Here is a 20333-nt window from a genome sequence, read left to right on the forward strand (position 1 = left end):
TGGCGCCATCTCCCAGCGCTGTGTCATGCTGAATCTCGCCTGTATCGTCGCACGACCCGTACCTTTCAACGGCGATACTGTGGCTGAAAGCTTGCTTGTCAGGTACCTCTGCCAGCGGTTGTGTCACTGAGTCAGCCTCGAGGCCGTTTCGTTTTGGTTCAAAACGGCATTCTTCGAGAATCCCGTGTAACGTGGCTCATCTTTTGTTTCATACCTATGCAGACTACAACATCGAGAAGTCTTGCAATCTCGCTTCTCCAGCCCAATCCTGGTCCTGCTGCAGTCGTCTGCTGTGGCCCTGTGGGCCACTTCAAAGGGACCAGTGTGGAGAGACTCGAGACACATTTCGAGTCCACGTGAACCTCATCTACATCCATACGCGGGATACGGGCCACACCTCCCCTCTCAAGGTCTGGTGCATCTGCAAAGCACGGGAAGCTTTGACGCGACCCAATCTTTGCAGGTCTTTCCTCCTCCCTCCCTATCCTCCTGCCTACATACTATGCTACACATGATATTCATACCGCCCCATCCAACGTCCTGATGCGCTGGTACTTATTGCCCCAACCACCTGCACGCCCTGTTCGCCATTGCAACAACGCGACCAAAGTGGCTCCAGGACTCCCGACGGGGTCCGAGTTGTGAATTCCTGTCCCCCTCTCCATTTATTCAGGCTATTGCTACCGATACGACGACCTTCAGCTGCATTCGGAAGCTACGCAACTCCAAAGAGTATGGATTCCCAGCAGAGCGACGACTATGGCACCCAGCAGCAGCCTGACTCGCCACGAGCCTCTCGTCGGCCTCACCACCGACGGTATCACTCGACTGCCGAACCTAGCGAAACATCTCCCCTCCTCACTACATCTAGATCCCGCATCCGTATAGACAATGGCGGTCGCTCCCCTAGACCGGTTGCTCGCCTGTCTCGCCACCAGAGCCACACGGGTTCGTCATCTTGGACCCAAATAACCAACTGTGACCTGCTAACACAAATTTACTACGGACAGGAAGTCTTCGCGGTACGAGACACCATAGTCGACAAGCATCGTGGGGCCAGCGCCTGATTTCTGCTATTGGGGAGGGCAGAAGCAGCCTGTCGGAATCGAAAAGCTCCATCTTCCCTGAGGAGCGTGTCTGGTACGACCAATTTACCAGCACCGACTGGGTCCACGATACCATCGCCGATTCACACCGAGTCAAAGCTCTTCGCGCCCGAAAAGATTTGCGTGGCCGCATTTTAAATGCTCTCGATGGCGCGCAGGGATGGTTTCTCAGCGCTTTGTGCGGCGTCATCATTGCATTGATTGCATACGCTGTTGACGTTACAGAGTCTACAGTCTTTGATTTCAAAGACGGGTTTTGTGCCAGAGCTTGGTATCTAGATGAAAAGGTAAAGCTCTTCTTCCTGGTCTAACATGTACTCGAGCGATGCTAATACCGTCACAGAAATGCTGCCCTAGAGGACCTTGTGAAGACTGGAAAAGCTGGTCGCAAGCGTTCAAAATCCAATCGCTTGCAGCCCACTGGACCGACTATCTCGTCTACCTATTCCTTGTCATAACTCTGGCTATGTTGTCATGCTGGATCGCCCTATGGACTAAAACGGTCGTCGCCTCATCTTATCAGCTCACTACTTTGGACGAAAACTTGGCAGCAGAGCAGCTGCCACAACCAGCAACTGGGATCAACCCCGACGACAGCTCTAGTCCAGCTCCCGAGGATGATGTACCGGACCCGAACCCCCCGATGATATACTACGCCGCGGCAGGAAGTGGCGTTGCCGAAGTCCGAGTCATTTTGAGCGGATTTGTCTTGCACGGCTTCCTTGGATTGAAGACGCTCATTATCAAGATGGTTGCGTTGGTATTCTCGGTCGCTTCCGGGCTTAGCCTAGGTAAAGAAGGCCCTTATGTTCACATGGCTGCTTGTGTTGGAAATATTGCTTGCCGTCTCTTTTCAAAGTATGACCGCAATGATGCCAAAAGACGAGAAGTTCTTTCTGCGGCTGCCGCAGCTGGTGTTGCTGTTGCTTTTGGTGCTCCTCTCGGTGGAGTTTTGTTTGGTTTAGAAGAAGTCTCATACTTCTTCCCCGCAAAGACACTCTTCAGAACCTTCTTCTGCTGCATCGTTGCTGCCCTATCCCTCAAATTCCTCAACCCATACGGAACGCACAAGATTGTCATGTTTCAGGTTCGATACCTGGTTGATTGGCAATTCTTTGAGTTGGGGAGTTTTATTCTGGTGGGTATTCTTGGCGGCGCACTTGGTGCGATGTTCATCAAAGCGTCCAAGTATTGGGCGCACACATTTCGCCGTCTCGAGGTGATCAAAAAGTATCCCATGTTTGAGGTGTTCCTTGTCGCACTGATGACGGGACTATTGAGTTATTGGAATGCATTGACTAAACTGCCTGTGGCAAAGCTGCTCCTCAATCTCGCATCTCCCTGTGACGACTCGACTGATGCGAACCGAGATGAGCTAGGCTTGTGCCCCGACTCCATTGATGACATTCCAGGCATTCTCAAGATGCTTGTGGTTGCCTTCTTGATCAAGGGATTTCTGACAGTGATTACGTTTGGTATCAAGGTACCCGCTGGTATCTACATTCCCTCTATGGTTGTTGGTGGTCTGATGGGCCGCATGGTTGGTCACTTGATTCAGTGGCTCGTCTTGGCGGCACCAAGCTGGGCCCTATGGGGAAACTGCGCAACAGCAGCCGACGGCACCTGCGTCCAACCTGGTGTCTATGGGTTGATTGCGGCTGGCGCGACAATGTGTGGCGTCACGCGTCTGTCGGTGACGCTGGCCGTCATTTTGTTTGAATTGACGGGCAGCCTGGACTATGTCCTACCATTCTCACTGACCATCTTGGTGGCCAAATGGACGGCAGACGCTATTGAGCCAAACAGCATATATGTAAGCGGAGGCTCTGTTTGCTCCTTCTCGGACATGGAACAGCCTGCTAATCGTGTACAGGACCTTTTGACTTCTATGAACGCATACCCTTTCCTAGACAACAAGCACAAGCCCATTTTCACCGGCGACTTGGCTGATATCATTACACGCTTTCGGCGGGAGCGAATTATCGACATTACCAACTCGCCGCTTGTAGCAGCGACCAAGCTTAGGTTGAAGCTAGAAATTCTGCATCGGGCTGGAGAACTTGATGGAGGTCTGCCAATTCTACGCCATGACATTTTAGTTGGTTTGATTCCAGCGCCAGATTTGGAGTTTGCACTCGATCAACTTGAGGATGAGACGACCAGCCTTTGTCTGATGGACCGAGTACCGAGCATTGATGAGGATGAGGGCGATATGGTGGACCCTACCGACTTCACGCCGTATATTGACCCCGTATGTGACTAGATTCTACCTTGGTTTTTTGAACTTATACTAATAGTTGACCAGGCCCCGGTGGCGCTTGACTTGCGCTCTCCGACAGATCTCGTTTACGAATGTTTTGTGAAGCTTGGTCTGCGCTACATTTGTGCGACTAAGGACGGCCGATACGCTGGTATGATTCACAAGAAGACATTTGTGAGACACATGCGTGAAAAGGAAGAGGAGCAGAGCTAGCATACTGTCAGAATAAGAGTTGACATGTCGGAGGAGTAGGCCTGCTGGAGCTACCACAATTGTTGCATTTTCACGGGTGTGTATTATTGCGAGTATTGATTTTCAGCATCGCATTACGTTGTCGAGGTATGCACTTTGAGATTGAATTGGATCGTATTTCATTGGTGCAGAAGCGTCTGAGCTATTGCCTTGGTGATGTTTATTGAGTGAGGCAGCAACGTTCAGGGCCAGATGTTGTCCAAGGGATATTACCGGGCAGAATTGTCAGTTATTACGTAGCATGTTGAATCGGCCATGGTCTCTAGGGTCCCCTGCTGGAAAGTCATCTGATGGAATATGAGCATGGGTGAGGTGGAATTTCTGCCGACATCGGGCTGCGATGCAGGCCTGTCCTGAGTTTGTGAGCGAGCCCAACTGCCCATATGGTGGATGATGGCTGCGATGCTTGGATGATGGTTGGTTTTTTGTCAATACTAGTCAATACAAGTCAAAGAGATTGAAATGTAGAAAAGCATCAACCTTGTCAGTAGGTAGTCTTGTGACAGACGAGCGCATCTGGTTCAGGAATGAAGAGCCCGTACCCACAGGACCAGGGGCGACGCCGCGACAGGGGCCCGCGGCTTGCGCTAAGATGGAGCAGCCGGAGTAGAGCAGTGACTCCGGCGTAGCAGGTTGTAATTGGTGATACTGCGAGGACGAGGAACTACACTTCGAGGAAAGAGAGAGAGAAAAACTCTGGCCGATGTCAAGATGACTGAATTTCTGTGGATATGAGTCTGATATTATTTACTGATCTACACCTGTCGAGGCAGAGCGAACAGAGGTCAACAAGACGCGACTTAGCGGCGTTGGGTCGGCGTAGACGTGGGCGGCCTCGGTGGCCGTGGACCGCGAGATGGATCGTCCACAGGCCTGTCGGGTCCACTAGAAAGCTTCGCGCGGGGTTACTTCTCCAACAAACCCCACCAAAAGCCTGCCCCGGCATCCACTCAGCCTGTTCGGTGCGCCGCCCTCCGGCAGCGAGCCGACATGTAGGTTTCCCTTGAGAATTCCATAATCAAGGACGGACACTGAGCGCCCTATCTAAGCCAAATGACAAGCCCACCGTCATAGTGAGTGGCTGTTGATAACTGTCTTGGTTCCAGAACTTCCCCACACAGAGCTCAACCACACGAGCCGTTGGAATCCGTTTCCGAGCGTGCCTGCCCTGGGGAAGCTTTATTAAAGAACGTGTCACCCACCCCAACCCCTCCGTCTCCGCCGTGTGTTCCTCCAGATCTTCGTCGTATATCTCTTGCAACAGCAACCTTTTTTCCCCCTTCGCATCTCCATCCCTTCTTCCAGCACCCATTTGACGAAGAAACAGCCCGCGACTTTTCGTTGGTGACTGACCGGAAAACGATTGCGAGCCCTTGGTGCTCTTGTCTGAACTCTGCCAACGTAAGCTCTATGCCGCCGCCGACCTCCCGTTTTTATCGCCACCTGCCAGACTGGCAACGATCTGAACCACTCACAGCCTCAGCGCCTACTGATACGATTCGATGTATTGCTAACCCAACTTGCTTTTGCTACATCAGGGTTAAACTACTTGAATAAAAAGATACCCCATTTTTTTATCATGGCCGCCGCCATCAGATCCGCGGTTGGTCGTGGCTCTATCGCTGCCGCCGCAGCCATCCCAGCCTCAGTGCGCTACGCTTCGACGAAGAGCTTCTTCCCTAATGAGCCCGAGGCTCCCGTCGTCAAGACAGCCGTTCCTGGCCCAAACGGCAAAAAGGCCATCGCGGAGCTCGACCAGGTGTTTGATACGCGCAGCGTCAACTTTTTGTCCGACTACAGCAAGAGCATTGGCAACTACATTGCCGATCCTGATGGCAACATGATGCTTGATGTGTATGTTACCCAAATATGATGCTTTGCATTCATTGCACGGGATCCAAGAAGAAGCCATCGCTAATATAATTGATCTCGCAGCTATGCCCAAATTGCCTCCATTCCCGTTGGCTACAACAACGCGCACCTCGCACAGGCCGCCTCCAGCCCGCAGATGGTCAACGCCCTCATTAACCGCCCTGCCCTGGGCAACTTCCCCTCTAGCGACTGGGGTGAGATTCTCAAGACGGGTATCCTCAAGGTCGCCCCCAAGGGCCTCAGCAACGTCTTTACGGCACTGGCCGGCTCTGATGCAAATGAGCTTGCCTACAAAGCCGCCTTTATCTACCGCCGCCAGCTTGAGCGTGGCGGACCGGATGTGGAGTTCAGCGAGGAGGAGATCGCCTCGTCGATGAACAACCAAGCGCCCGGCGCCGCACAGTTGTCAATCTTGTCCTTCAAGTCGGCCTTCCACGGCCGCCTCTTTGGCTCTCTGTCCACCACCCGCTCCAAGCCTATCCATAAGCTCGATATCCCCGCCTTTGACTGGCCTCAGGCGACCTTCCCGCTGCTCAAGTACCCTCTTGAGGAGCACGTTGAGGAGAACCGCAAGGCCGAGCAGGCTTCGCTCGACGAGGTCGAGCACCTCATCCAGAACTGGCACTTGCCACCCGCCGCCGTCATGGTGGAGCCTATCCAGTCGGAAGGCGGCGACAATCACGCGAGCCCCGAGTTTTTCCAGAAGCTGCGAGCCCTGACCCGCAAGTACAACGTTCTCCTCATCGCCGATGAGGTTCAGACCGGTGTCGGCGCCACCGGCAAGTTCTGGGCTCACGAGCACTGGAACCTCGAGGACCCCCCGGACATGGTCACCTTCTCTAAGAAGGCCCAGACAGCCGGCTACTACTACGCTTCCCACGCCCTGCGGCCCAACAAGGCCTACCGTCAGTTCAACACCTGGATGGGCGACCCTGCGCGCGCCATGATTTTCCGCGCCATCATCGAGGAGATTGAACGCCTCGACCTTGTCAACCACACCGCCCGCGTTGGCGACTACCTCTATGGCAAGCTCGAGACGCTCGCCAAGAAGTACCCCGAGCACTTCAAGAACCTCCGCGGCAAGGGCCAAGGCACCTTTATCGCCTTTGACAGCCCCAAGCGCGACCAGTTCCTCGCCAAGGCCAAGGAATTCGGCATCAACATTGGCGGCTCCGGCGCGTCTGCTGTTCGCCTCCGCCCCATGCTGACCCTGCAGGAGCACCACTGCGACATCCTGGTCGAGGGTATGGAGAAGATTGTCAAGGCTCTATAAATACGAACAAGAGACGGCAAGGGTTTATTTCCTACGCGGAAGGGGTATTTTGACAGACTTTGCTCTGTTTGGAGTTATGTTTTATACGGCATTCTGCGAGTACGCCTGCGCTTCGACTTGCTAGGATGAGGGCGCGGAATGTCGATTCTTAAAAAAAAAATGAGCTGCGGTCTTTCTATGAGATTTAATTAATACATGCATGACAACTGCTGCTGCATCTTGTGCCTGAAATGTCTCGCTTTCGAAATCATGCCAACATAGCAGCGTCTTCGAACATGAACCTCGTAAGTATATGACATCTATAGTCAAAAAGCAGTTTATATTGTCCATCTATGTATTAAACGCAATTTTCATAGAAATGCCAGAGGGGGTAAAAAAGCCGCCAAGAGATTTGCTTCGTAGCCTGCGTTGAAAAAAGTCACCCAAATCAAACCATGACGCCGCCCAATGCCCGATCGGTAAAAATAAAACATGCCAAGAACGTCAACGTTGTCGAACCAAAAAAAAAAGACAAAAAAAAACTCCCCGCATCAGCCCCCATCAAGAATAATCAAATTAGTCTTCCTCCCTCGACTTGGGGGTTCCGATAATGTCGCCCACGGGCGGGAGCCGGTCTGGCGTGCTGCCTCTCCGTCTCTTCTTCGTCGACCGGCTAGGCTCCGGTGACTGCCCATGCGCGGGGCGCGCATCCTGCAGCGTCATGGGTGACGGCAGCGGCTGCGATGGATAGTACATGCCATGTTGATAGACATGCTGTGGCTGGTGCGGCTGGTGCTGCGTATGGTGGTCCGCGGGCGGCGGGCGCGGCATCAGGTGCTGCGGAAGCAGCGGCCGCAGTTCACGCTTGGCCCGGTCGGCGCGGGATGGACGGCCGCGCTTCTTTGGCGGCGGCTTGGCCATGTCCGCCGCGCCGGGCACAGGCTTGGCACGCGGACTGCGGCCTGCGGGCACCGCCATGGCGGCCGTGGTCGTCGCCGCGCCGGGCAGGATGCCGTTTGGCATAGGACGCGGTAGTATGGCAGAGGATCCTTGATACGAGGGCGGCTGCGGTGGGTGGATGGATGGTTGCAAGGTCGGTGGCGATCTCATGGCCTGGCTGATGGAGGGGTAGTCGCCGTGACTACTGCTAGAAGAGTTTCGCTCGCGGCTGTGGTAAGGGACGGAAAGCTGCTTCGTTGCGAGCATACATTCGTTCATATTGCGACCTGCATTCGGGGGGTTGTCAGTGTCTAGCTTTGCGCCCATCTTGGTAGTGCCTTACCTCGCGGCAGTTGCATGTTTAGCCAGTCTGGTACGATGCCATGGGCTTTGACAAAGGTTTCCAGCTGATAAACGTCGACGGAGCTCGTTTTGATCATCTCTGCGAGGACAAATCTCTACATTGACATGCGTCAGCACTTGTTCAAGGACAACTCGGCTGGACATGGGCGGCGCGCAAAAATTACCCACAGCGCGACTTACATGCTCTTTGCTGGTGAATGGGTTGTCCATCTCAGAGAGAGGGGCTCTGTCTACTGAACAGAAGACTCTAACAGCGACAGATAGATAACCCAGGAGAAACGACGTGGCTTTGTCGGTAGCGAGGCATCGGGAGCCGGAGAGATGGCGTACAGGGGAAGCGGTTCAGGTGTATTAGGGGCAGATCAAGCGTGCATGAGGCGTAGGGATAAGAATAATGTCGCGGAACCGAAGGAAATAAATAGGGAAAAAAATCTCTATTGCCACAGTGTCGTGCTCATAGGTTGAATATGATGTTGCCAGCTGCTCGAGTCAGATGAGCGTGGCAGCTGGTTGCGACCAGGGAACGCGCAACGCTGACTGGTATACCAACCAGTATTGTCACGACTTGTCCAGCGATGACAACCAGAAACAAACGACTCTGTCAACCGAGCGTGGTGGGAGCAGCATAAAACAACGTCTGGGATTTCCGTGCTCCTGTTTGTTTTTCTTTGCAAAAAAATCGTACGGTAAATCAAACGTCGAGGTTGCGCCGCGTTTGTGGTACGTGAGAGCGCCGGGCGTTGCGTTTGGTTGCTCAACTTGTCCGTCGTTTGCGGTCGAAGGGGGGCGGCTGCCTGGTACCACGATGGCTGGTGGGAGACTATCAGTACCGATAGTCGATAGTTACGACCTGTCGCCGGTTGTCGGTTGGGAGGGGGCCAAGTTTCGTCAACGTATAGTATAGCAGAGAAGAAAAAGCAAAAGAGGAGCGCAGAGGAAGAGAAAAGACGAAGAAGTAGAAGAAGAAGAGCACGGTTTTGCGCTTGGCCGCTTGGAATGGCCGCAGGTCGTCAGTTTTGCGGTCGAACGGGCTTTTCAAGAACGGTTGTGGCTTGGGGAAGCCAAAAATAAAAAAAGACTAGAGTGGCTGTCGACAGCGGCAGCGGTTCGCTACCGACTTGATAAAAGCGGACAGAGAAGAAGCAATATAAGACATGGACTGACGCTACTTTGGCATCAGCATCCAAGACATCGGCAGCAACGGCGAGAAGGGAAAGGAAAAAAAGGAAAAAGAAACGACGGGCGGCAACAACCATCGAGACTAGTTAGTTCGTCGTCTGTCTGTCTGTCCGTGTGGTGTGTGTGAGCGTGTGTGTGGGATCATGGATGGATGGGACGGGGACATTCTGTTGATTGGCACCCTGACGGGACTGAGTGACTGGAGGGAGTGACTGATTCCGACTGACAGAATGCGCCAGACAGAGCTTCGATCCCTTGACCAGATAACTAGTCAGTTCCTGGTAACTACATCAGTACGTACAAGCAGCAGCAGCACCACCACCACCACCACCACCACAGGAGCACATGATGGCGATGACGGCAGCCCACCTTGTCCGTCCCGGTGGTGTGCGTGAGAGAGAGAGAAAGGGTAGTACTCTGTAGAGAGTGTGTGTGTCGCCAGTGCCGCAGGGCGCCAGAGAAAACGGGCCTGCCGCCCCTCCAAAATCTCTCTCTTCTCGCCCAGTCCGAGTCGCCCCTTGTTAGCCAGCGGGCGGCATCGGGCCTTGTTCCGGTGGTTGGTTGGCGAGCCGTCGGCGTTGCAAGGGATGGGGATGGGATGGCTCAGCAGGGGCTCTGTGTGTTTCCCGTCATCCGTCATCGCGTCTTCTGAGTGGTTGACCACCAAGTCCACCAAGAACGCTTCGTTGATGCATCGAGCCGGATCAGCTGAACGGCTAGTCTGTTTTGTGGAGGGTCCTTGATGCCCCAGCACACGTCCAAGAAATCGAGAAGAGAGAGAGAGAGACGAAAATACCCTGTCGAGCTGGGCGACTGACCAAGCGACTTTGTCTCTCCATGGCAGCATTGCAAGCCAAGTTCCCAGTCACTCACTGCGCTACCCGCTGCTGCCTGCAAGGTACACACGATGATGGCCCGTTTAGCGCATTCACTAAGACCAGTCAGTACCCTACCCGTACCTTTTGGTAGACATGGCGACGCACACTCCCCTCCTCTGCCCTCCAGGCTCTAGGCTCTAGGCTCCAACATGGAAGGGACCTTGACAAACAAGCACAAGCAAAAAGCAAAAGCAAAAGCACGCAGCTACCACCACCACCAGCAGACGCCTATTTGGTTGTTGGGCGCACACGCGAGACAGTTTGACAGCCATCTGGCGGCCATGGCGCGTGCCACCTGCTTGTCAGGCGGTGCTGCCGGTTCGCGCGCTCCGGCGCGACATCCTATTAGTTAGGCCGCACAAGCCTGTTCGGTGACACGGGAGGATCTTGACAGACAGATCGACGACCACGGTACTCCCTCCGTACATGGCTGGCGCATCAGAGACCGTCGTAACGGGCTGCCTCCATCAGCTATGCCACTTCCTTTCTCGTAAAAGTGCGGGGGCCCTTCTCTCTCTCTGGGTAAGGATGCATCAGCTTGTGGCTGCGAAGTGCTAGCGGCCCGCCACAGCGCAAGTGGAAGTGGAAGAATGCGAGAGAACTGAGGGTGCTGCGCGTTTGGTGTGCATGCCATGGGATCGAGTCCGCCCGGTTTTGCCACCGTTGGTCAGGCCGCGCTGATGTCGAGTCTGGACGTTGTCTTCTCAGCTGTTGCGCGACTGACTCGGCGGCCGCGCTGGAGCTTGGAATTCTCCCCTCCCGGCGGAGGAAATCTGGGAAAAAGAACAAGGAACAAGTGCATGACTTGACGCTTGCCCGCGCAGAGATGATGTGCCGCACCCCCTCCATGTCAGATCCGTTGACGCTTGGAAGCCTCCACAGTCGCACCGATGAACATTGACGTGCAGCTGCACATATCCATACCAGTAGCCACCATCTCCTCCAGGCCTATTGTTGGCGGCACTCAAGACTCAAGCGACAAGACCGCTTGTCAACCTTGTCTCATCTGGCCACCAGCAACCCAGGTTGAGCTGCCCGATAGCCATGTCTACCAAAATAGTCTTTGAGGCCGCCACGGCGGTCTGTGCCCCCACCCATGTCTTGGACGGAGCGCCTCTCGATAACCCCCTCCTGACTCGGCCTGCGGATGAACAACTTCAAGCAGCAGCCACGAAAAGAAAAGACGGCGCTCTGCTTCCTTGTTTCGCCCGCGCCGACAACCTAGCGCGATCAAAAATGCAGATAAAAAAAGTAGGTTAGCAGGTCCGCGTGACGTGGTTGCCTTTGGCGGCGTCGTCGCGCAGTGTGGCATCCTTAATGGGGCATTGTACCTCGTGCTCACATCGTTTCTGTCGGCGGCCGGCTTGGATGACGGACTCCCTTCTGGCCTGCGGCCACACCGGCAGCTGTGTACCAATCACCAGACGCGCTTTGTTTCCGGGGCCAGATTCGAGCCTGCGACGACGGGAGCAAAAGGCATGGCAGTGGCGACCTCGCAACGGGCTTTTGCAAACAGGTGACACAGCCAGTGGAGAGAAGAGACATGCAGCACACACATCTTTGCATCGGCAGCCAGCCAGCTTGCCTACCTGGGCGTCAAGGCAGGCCGGGCCGGCCCCCTGGGCAGTGTCTTTCGACGGCGTGTTGCATCTGGACTGGCATCCGCTTCTCTGCACCTGCCTTGAACATGATGCGCCTCTGCTCTCACCGACGGACTTGTCTGACTCTTATATAGCAAAACGTCCTCGCTTACACTAACCTCTAGCAAGGAACTGCACAATGTGCTGGCAACAGCTCAGAGAGCCCCACCTGTATTGTTGACGGTTGACGGTTGAATTAGGCTCTGGACGAGTCTGAGCCCAACGCCGTGTAACGGGCCGGGAATGTTGTGCGTGCTGCGGGAGAGTCCGGCCAGAGAGGCCTTGAAACGGGGGGGTGTCCTTTGTTTCTCTGTGGCTGTATCTTTACTTATGAACTAGCGTCGACTTTTTTATGCCGGCCGTGATCTGCTACGAGTCTACGTACATAACTAGGTCTTCCAGACGGAGTGGAATGGTGCAGATTGGGTCAAGATGATGGCCCCCAGCGATGATTGGCGGTCAGGCCTTGAGAGAGGCCCTGCATAGGTCGGCTTGAACTGCAATGCCGCTTGAGGCCTAGCATTGGGCCCAGCGAGAACCACTCGATCGCTGCGCTGCCTAGGTAAGCAACAGTAGCTGGTCTATGCAAATCTGCTGCGATGAACCATGTTTATTTCGCTTCGATCCGCCAATGAGATATCCAAGCGGAGAATATCCAACTTCTAACTACCTAGTTAGTGGTGCAGCACCCGGCGGTGGTTATACCTGAATGCTTATAGGCTTATAGGCTTATAACAGAGGAGCAGCAGGGATACCAGCGCGTCTGGGGAACACAACCTGCAGCGTTACACTACGGCCCGTAGACGGGAGAAGATGGATTGGTTTGTTGGGATGAATACCCTACTAAAAAAGCAACTCGAGGCAACACTGCTCTGTTGTTCAACGTTGCCGTGTCCTGATAGCCAACCAGTCGGCGTTCCTGGATCGGTGGCACGGCCTTACGAATTTTCCGTGACGCGGTGCTGCTGCTGCGCTACGGCGCCCTGACATGACAAAGTACCCCAGCTTTTGGCTGGCCTCATGTCGAAAAGCGCGTTGCTCGGGTCGTTTTGCAAAACCGGAGCGTGCGTCCGAAATCCCAGTCACACACGTCCCATCGCAACTCCCATCTCCTTCGCGCCGCGTCGAGAGAAAAGGACTGACTGCCAGCCATTGGCTCATCCGGCGCATCTGACGCTGCAAAGGAAGCACTGCTCCGCATAGCGCCGTCCGAAACTAGCGACTTTTGCATCCCCTCCAGACTGCACCATTGATCGCCTGCAGTCCTCTCGAACACCGCCTCTACCACCCGCATAACTCGTTTGGTCAAGCACGACTCTGTTCTGCATCGACGCGAGAACGCCCACGCATTCGTCCACAGCTCCGCGCCACTCCATTGCATCGCCTGCTTTCGGGTCGCCGCCATTTCCTACCCGTTGCTCCCACCGTCAATGTGGCCATGAAGGATGACGACAAAGCGACGGCCAGGATGCAGAAAATAAAGCTCGACGACGGAACCAACGGCGTCGCCTCGCCGCAGCAGCCCGCAGATCTCATCACAACCGCAGTGACGGACGCGACAAAGGGTATCAAACTCGAGGGCTCGCCATCGCCGTCCACAGAAGGGGGCAAATCCCGAACCGACAGCAATGGAACCCCCAACTCGTCGCGCCCGCGCCTGTCGCGCAAGTCATCCCGAAAGGACACGCCGACTCGAGAACCGCCCCTCTTCGATAGGTTACCGAACATGACCTCAGAGGCATGCAGCTCCTTTCAGGTCATCCCCGACTGTCTTTACGGCTCCAAGCACCTGGGCTCGACCGAGAACGACGCGTTTGACTGCGAATGTCGAGGAGATTGGCGTAAGTCGGCCCACCAGCCCCCTAACCTGGCTTGCATCAGCATTGCAGAATACGCAGAGGATGCGCAGCTTGCTAAACATGGTATGCTGATGATTTTTTTCCCTTGGACCTGCAGACGATGGCGTCAATATGGCGTGCGGCGAAGACTCGGATTGCATAAACCGCGCGACGAAAATGGAGTGCAGCGAGACGGCAGGCAACTGCGGTGGCGGATGTCAGAACCAACGCTTTCAACGAAAACAATATGCCGACGTGTGCGTCATCAAGACGGAGAAGAAGGGATATGGTCTTCGTACCGACGCGGAGCTCAGCGCGCACGACTTCATCTTTGAGTACATTGGCGAGGTCATCAACGAGGCCACGTTTCGACGGCGCATGCTCCAGTACGATCAACAGGGCATCAAGCATTTTTACTTCATGTCTCTCAGCAAAAACGAATTTGTCGATGCCACGCGCAAAGGTAACCTAGGCCGCTTTTGCAACCACTCTTGTGTCCCCAACTGCTACGTTGACAAGTGGGTGATTGGCGACAAGCTGCGCATGGGCATCTTTGCGTTGCGTACAATTCGTGCTGGTGAAGAGCTCGTCTTCAACTACAACGTCGATCGCTACGGTGCTGACCCTCAGCCGTGCTATTGCGGTGAGCCCACTTGTGTGGGCTTCATTGGCGGCAAGACGCAGACGGAACGCGCCACAAAGCTGCCGCCTGCTACGATTGAAGCACTTGGTGTCGATCTTGGCGATGGCTGGGACACGACTGTTGCCAAAAAGGCGCGTAAGAAGCGTGTTGATGAGGATGACGAGGACTACGTCAACAGTTTACAGGCCCGACCCCTTGACCAGGACGACGCCCGCAAAGTCATGGCCACACTCATGCAATGCAAGGAGAAATGGATTGCTGTCAGACTTCTTGATCGTATTCAGCAATCCAAAGATGAGCGTGTGATCCTCACTGTTATGCGTATGCACGCATATCAAATCTTCAAGACAACCCTGCATGCGTTTGGTGACGATCACAACGTTGTCTTGCAGGTGCTCTCCATCCTGGATGCTTTCCCGCGTCTGACGAGGAACAAGATTCAAGACTCAAATATCGAGGCTACTATTCAGGAACTTGCTACCTCCGAGCACGAAGACGTTGCATCAAAGTCGACAAGGCTCTTGGACGACTGGAGCAAACTAAAAATCGCATATCGCATTCTCCGGCGCAAGTTTGAGCCCGGCACGCAGACTCTGAGTATTTACGAGGATCGCAGAGGCGCGGCGAGAGAAGGGGAATTGGCTGCACCCGCGCAGACTCCTCAGAGTAAAGCCGCATCCCGGCCTATTGATGCACCCAAAGGACCTCGCAGTAACATACCACAAAGAAACAGCAACTTCCAAGCTGGAAATGGCTCGCGGCAACGGCAACGCTTCGGTAACAATGGGCCTCTACCGCAAGGCTGGTTTTCTGCCAAAGATGCCAGCGGCAACATGTATTATTATGATAAACAGGGCACAACAACGTGGCAGCGTCCGACTCTGCCCGCCGACCAGACACCGAAGGTGCAGTCAAAGGCTCAGCAGGAGCAGCAGTTGATCCAAAACATCATCGCGAAGGTAACAAAAGAGGGCACGCCGAAACCGACACCATTACAACAGTCGCAATCACAGTCCTCGGATACCCCCAGCAAGGATGCCCGATCAGACAAGTGGCGAGTATTGCCCCAAGACAAGCAAATGAAGATTTATGAAAACACTGTACGAGCCTATTTCCAGAAAAACGCCTATCAAGCTTCTTACTGACAGTGCTCCTAAGCTTTTCCCTCATATCAAACATGTTCTGGATAAATTCCGCCATAAACTGCCAAAGGACGACTTGAAGCGTTTGGGCAAGGACCTCGCCAAAAAGCTGGTAGCTTCCGACTACAAGAATGGCCGCGTCACAGACCCGACAGCCAAGCTGAGCGATAAGCAAATTTACAAGATCAAGACGTACGCCAAGGACTTTCTAGACCGAGCAGTTCAAAAATACGCGGTGCAAAAGAAGGACGCAGATGCCTCCGGCCTCGCCCGCGGCTCTGCCGAAACGACGGCGATGGAGCTTACCGGCGCCACCGACAGGGGCGACGATGCCGAGCTGAGCGACATGGACGTGGACGTGGATGTGGACGTGGACATGGACGACTCACCGGCGAGCCGCAAGCGCAAGCTTGACGAAGCCGCCGACACGGACCTACCGGACGCGACGCCGACCGCGGATGGCCCCGAGATGAAGCGCCTCAAGGAAGACGAAGTCGGCACGGCGGCAACGCCGAGCCCGCCCCCGCCTCCGCCCCCGCCTCCGCAAGACGAGGACCCCGAGCTCACGGAGGAGCAAGAGGCGCTGCGGGAGCAGGAACGAGCCCTGGAGCGCGAGAACGAAGAGGCCCAGTGGCTAGAGGACGAAGCGCAGAGGGCCAATGGAGAACAGGAGCAGAATCGAAAACAGGAGGTTCTGAGCCACTGAGCTGAGGCGCTCCTGGTTGACTTGCAGTAATTTTTATTGTTTTTTGGCCGAGGAACTCTACTCGGACGTTGGTTTTTATTCTTTGCGTGGGGAAAGGTGCTGAAAGAATAAAAGGAAAGTAGAGAAACCCTGTATTCGGTTGCAGAGCCGGAGTGACGAGGGAGCAAGAGAAGGCGGGGAGAGGGGGCAGAAGATGACAGTGGGCGAATGGGTTATCCATATGTGACATTTTGTTTCTATTTATTTTCTTTTTTTCTACCAAAAAAATAGGCGTTTTGTTGCTGGCATTCTATTCGAGAGGGGGCTGCTGCTGGTTGGGGATGCTGACGGTACTGCTGCGATGCCAAAAAAACGTCTGTCTTTTCAACTTGACTTTTGCTATATACTCGAAAGAATCTTCGTATAGTTAACACATTATTTGGACCTGCAGGGGAAAGAGGGAGGCGACGATGCCGTTGTCATGATGCACAAAATACCAGTATATCGGGAGTGTCGGGAGTAAACATGGGCAAACTTCTGCCAGGATCTATCTATTGTATATACTCTACCAGCCAATAAAACAAACGCCGTCCGTACATGTGCTTATATTCCAAAGGCCCCCCTCCCTGAACGCCAAAATCAAGCGCTTTTTGTCCCACACTATTTTTCAATCATCCAAATCATCCTCACTCGACTCATCCTCGTCATCACTGTCCCTCTTTCGCTTCTTCTTCCGCGGCTGCTGCTGCTGTTGGCCCCTCGTTTTTCTCAGCGTGTCGCCCTTGCGCACGAACACATAGCTGCGCGCAGTCCTGTCCTCGCCGCGCCACGCGGCAGCGGCCGGTTTTCCGTGGACGACGCCGAGCGTGCGGGCGTGGCGGTAGCCCGGGTACGCGGCGGCGTGGAAGCGGAAGCTGGTGTCGGCCTGCAGGCCGACGTGGCGGGCGAGGTCGCGCACGTTCCAGAGCGTGTAGGGCTCGCCCTCGAAGAGCGTGACGACGACGCTGCCGCCGGGCGCGAGCGCCGGCAGCGCGCTCTGCCGGAAGAAGCCGACGAGCAGCTCCTGGTTGTATCGCACCTGCCGGTTCACGTCGGTCGACTTGCCGCCCACGTGCGGGAAGTTGAAGAGGATCCGGTCAAAGGGCGCGCCGCGCGTCAGAGAGGGCGGCGGCTTGGTCCCGTCGATGGCGTACAGGAGCCGGTTCGTCTTGGGCGCACGCGGCCGGTGGTTGCCGTCGGCGTCGTAGTCGGCGTCGCTGTCGCTCTCGTCGCCCGCGGCCGTAGCGGGTTCGGGGGCGCCGCTGCTGCTGCTCGGCTCGTTTTCCTCGGCCGCGTCGCCGCCTTCGGTCGCAGCACTACCCTCATCCTTTTCGTCCTTTTGCCCGCCCTTTTTCGGCTCCGGTTTGAGCCCGTGGAACGAGGCGATATTGGCCTCCGCCGACGGGTACTTGGCCACCAGCTCCGCATAGTTTTTATCCAGCACCGTCGCCGTTACGTGCCGGCAGCGGTGGTGCCTCACGAGCGACGCCGCGAAGCTGACGTCGCCCTCGCCCACCAGCAATATGCGGTCATCGGCGTCAAACGGGATCGTGGGGTTCTCCCGGCTGTTCTGTTGCTGGCGCTGGCGCTGCTCCTGTGTCTTTTTGCTTTCCTGTCTCAGCTTCGGCGGCGGCGCCTGCTTCTTTTGCGTCGTGTTGGCGCCGCTCAGAGGACCGGCGGGGGCGAGCGGCTTGTCCGAATGCCGGTGGGGGATAAAGGCGGCGCGCGCTCTGGTGGCGGCCTGCTGCTTCAATTGTTGCTTGCGCTTCTTGCCACCCATTTTTCGGCGGTTTCGGAGGGGTTTTGAGAAGAGAGACAAAAGCGAGGTATGATGGATGAATCGTGGGTAGGCTTCGTAGAGAAAAAAGGGGATTAATTATAAGAAGCAAATTTATAAAACAAAAGTATAAAGCTAAATTAAATTATATTACTAATTTAAATAAGTTTATTTATTAAATTACCCTAATTAGACCTTATAGTCCTTCTAGTACCTTAAAAAACTTATAAGTGCTAGAAAAACTATAATAGTAAACTTATATATATACCTTACTATACTAGGTACTATCCTAGCCTAGGTAAAAACTAGCCTATTCTATATACTATTTTACTATTATATAATAATTCCTAATAGTATTTAATAGAGTTTAATATTCTTAATAAGTAGGTTTTTAAGCTACTACCTTAATCTATATTATTCTATTTTTTTTATTATTTATTAACTATTTAGATATATTAAATTACTTACTATTTATATATATATCTAAATAGTAAAATAGTTTTTTATTATAATACCTATTTATAGATATATATTATAATATATATATAGTTTTTAACTTTATTTTATTTATTAAAAGCTAAAATAGTATAGTATAATACTCTAAGTATATAATTTAAATTAAAGTTAATTTAATATTTATAATAATAAAAAACCTTAATATTTAAAAAGCTATATATAATATACTATAAATACTAAATATATAGTAGCTAAGAATTTATAGTAAGTATAAATTATATAAAATAACTAATTAGTTATAAAGTAAAAAGGGCTAGAATTACCTTAAAAAAGAATTAGTTATAAGATTAATAAGACTTATAGGTAAGTTAAGCTTAAATTAAGATTTTAAATAAATTTATAAAAATAAGACTAGTTTATATAAGTTTTAATTAGTATTTAAATAATATTTAAACTTTAATTAAAAGAATAGGTTATTTTCTTTTTAATTATTATAAAATAAAAAAAATATTTTTTAAAAAGAAAAATAAATAAACTTTAATCTTAATAAATAATATAAGTTACCTTTTTCCTTTCTTACTTTTCTATTTAATCTAACTTAATTATTATAATTTTAAAGCTTTTATTAAAAAATTATTTAAAAAGAAAATAAAGCCTTTATTAAAAATAAGACTAAATTATAAAAAGAAAAAGGTATTTTAACTTCTTTATCTTTTTAACCTTTTTTAAAATATTTCTTTACTATACTAATAAAGAATAATATAATTTAAGAAATTAATAATTTCCTTAAAAAGATTATAAATAATATATCTTTTTTATTAAATAAAGAAAAAAAAGAGATTTAATAATAAATCTATAAAGTTAAATAAAAAAATACCTTAAAAGAAAAGCTTTAACTTTTAAAAAATAAACTAAATAAAGAAAGTTATTTATTATAAAAAGAAAATAATAAAAATAATTACCTTTTTTAAAATATTTAGATTTAAAATATTATTAAATTATTAAATTAATATAACTTTTAAATTTATAATTAATAAAAAAGGGATTTATAAAAAGCTTTTATAGTTAATTTAAGAAAGTTTTATAAAAAATCTTTAAAAATTATTTATATTAATAATAATAACTTTTATATATTAATTAAGCTAAATAACCTATTTTATTAATTATAAAATAAAGAAAAACTAAAGTATTTAAAAGAAAACCTTATTTATATTTTTTAAGATTTATTATAATCTTATTTTAAAGTATATAAAGGTTTAATAAAACCTTTTTTAATACTATATACTAGGTTTTTATTTATATTCTAACCTATATTTAGCTTATATTACTTTAATTAGCTAAGCCTATTAACTACCTTTCTTTTTTTTAGGTTTTTATTTATATTAAAAGGGTTATATTTAATCTTATATATTTTTAAATTAATTAACCTTATTATTCTTTTAACCTCTTAACTTCTTAATTTCTTTTCTTTCTTTTTATTTTTATTTATATTAAAAAGAGTTATATTTAACCTTATAAGTTTTAAAGTTAATTAAGCTTAATTACTATTATAGCCTTTTAGTTTTTATAATATTTTATTTTTTTCTTTTTTAAGAATTCTTAGCTTTTATCTTTATTTATTATTCTTTTTTATTTTTAATATCTTATACTTTATTTATATAAATTTAAAGTATATTTTATAAAGAATACTATAATAATACTTTTAAAAATTACTTTTAATTCTTATTATTATTAACTTATATTATATAATAAGATTTAATAAATAAATAAATATATTTTCTTTATAATTATTAGTTTTTAATAAAAACTAAATAATAATTTTAATTATATTTTATTTAAATATTTATAATTATTATTATTTTATTATTAATTAATATATAATTAATAAGTTATTATTTTAATTCTATTTATAGTTAATAGGATTTTATATAAATAAGTAATTTAAAGCTTTATTAGTTATTAATTAGTAATTAGTAAAAAACTAAAAGTATTTTTTTTTCTTTTTTCTTTTT

The 20333-nt window shown here is 50.2% G+C and overlaps 4 protein-coding genes across 4 annotated transcripts; 3 read left to right on the top strand and 1 right to left on the bottom strand.

The window, feature by feature from the left end:
* Positions 1–734: 734 nt before the first annotated feature.
* CCM_07294 (chloride channel protein 3) lies at positions 735–3579 on the top strand (the record flags this gene model as incomplete). Its single annotated transcript, XM_006672432.1, has 5 exons — positions 735–948; positions 1011–1393; positions 1450–2919; positions 2980–3357; positions 3412–3579. 5 exons carry the CDS (start codon positions 735–737, stop codon positions 3577–3579), a joined length of 2613 nt encoding a protein of 870 aa, XP_006672495.1.
* A 1618-nt stretch (positions 3580–5197) lies between these two features.
* Positions 5198–6763, top strand: CCM_07295 (4-aminobutyrate transaminase GatA; the record flags this gene model as incomplete). Its single annotated transcript, XM_006672433.1, has 2 exons — positions 5198–5472; positions 5554–6763. 2 exons carry the CDS (start codon positions 5198–5200, stop codon positions 6761–6763), a joined length of 1485 nt encoding a protein of 494 aa, XP_006672496.1.
* A 6416-nt stretch (positions 6764–13179) lies between these two features.
* Positions 13180–16070, top strand: CCM_07296 (histone H3 lysine 36 (K36) methyltransferase; the record flags this gene model as incomplete). Its single annotated transcript, XM_006672434.1, has 3 exons — positions 13180–13582; positions 13698–15322; positions 15381–16070. The coding sequence occupies 3 exons, from the start codon at positions 13180–13182 to the stop codon at positions 16068–16070; spliced, it is 2718 nt and encodes a 905-aa protein (XP_006672497.1).
* A 646-nt stretch (positions 16071–16716) lies between these two features.
* CCM_07297 (uncharacterized protein) lies at positions 16717–17868 on the bottom strand (the record flags this gene model as incomplete). Its single annotated transcript, XM_006672435.1, has 1 exon — positions 16717–17868. The coding sequence occupies one exon, from the start codon at positions 17866–17868 to the stop codon at positions 16717–16719; it is 1152 nt and encodes a 383-aa protein (XP_006672498.1).
* Positions 17869–20333: the final 2465 nt, after the last annotated feature.

This window comes from Cordyceps militaris (genome assembly GCF_000225605.1).
Source record: "Cordyceps militaris CM01 unplaced genomic scaffold CCM_S00005, whole genome shotgun sequence".
Lineage (NCBI taxonomy): Eukaryota > Fungi > Ascomycota > Sordariomycetes > Hypocreales > Cordycipitaceae > Cordyceps > Cordyceps militaris.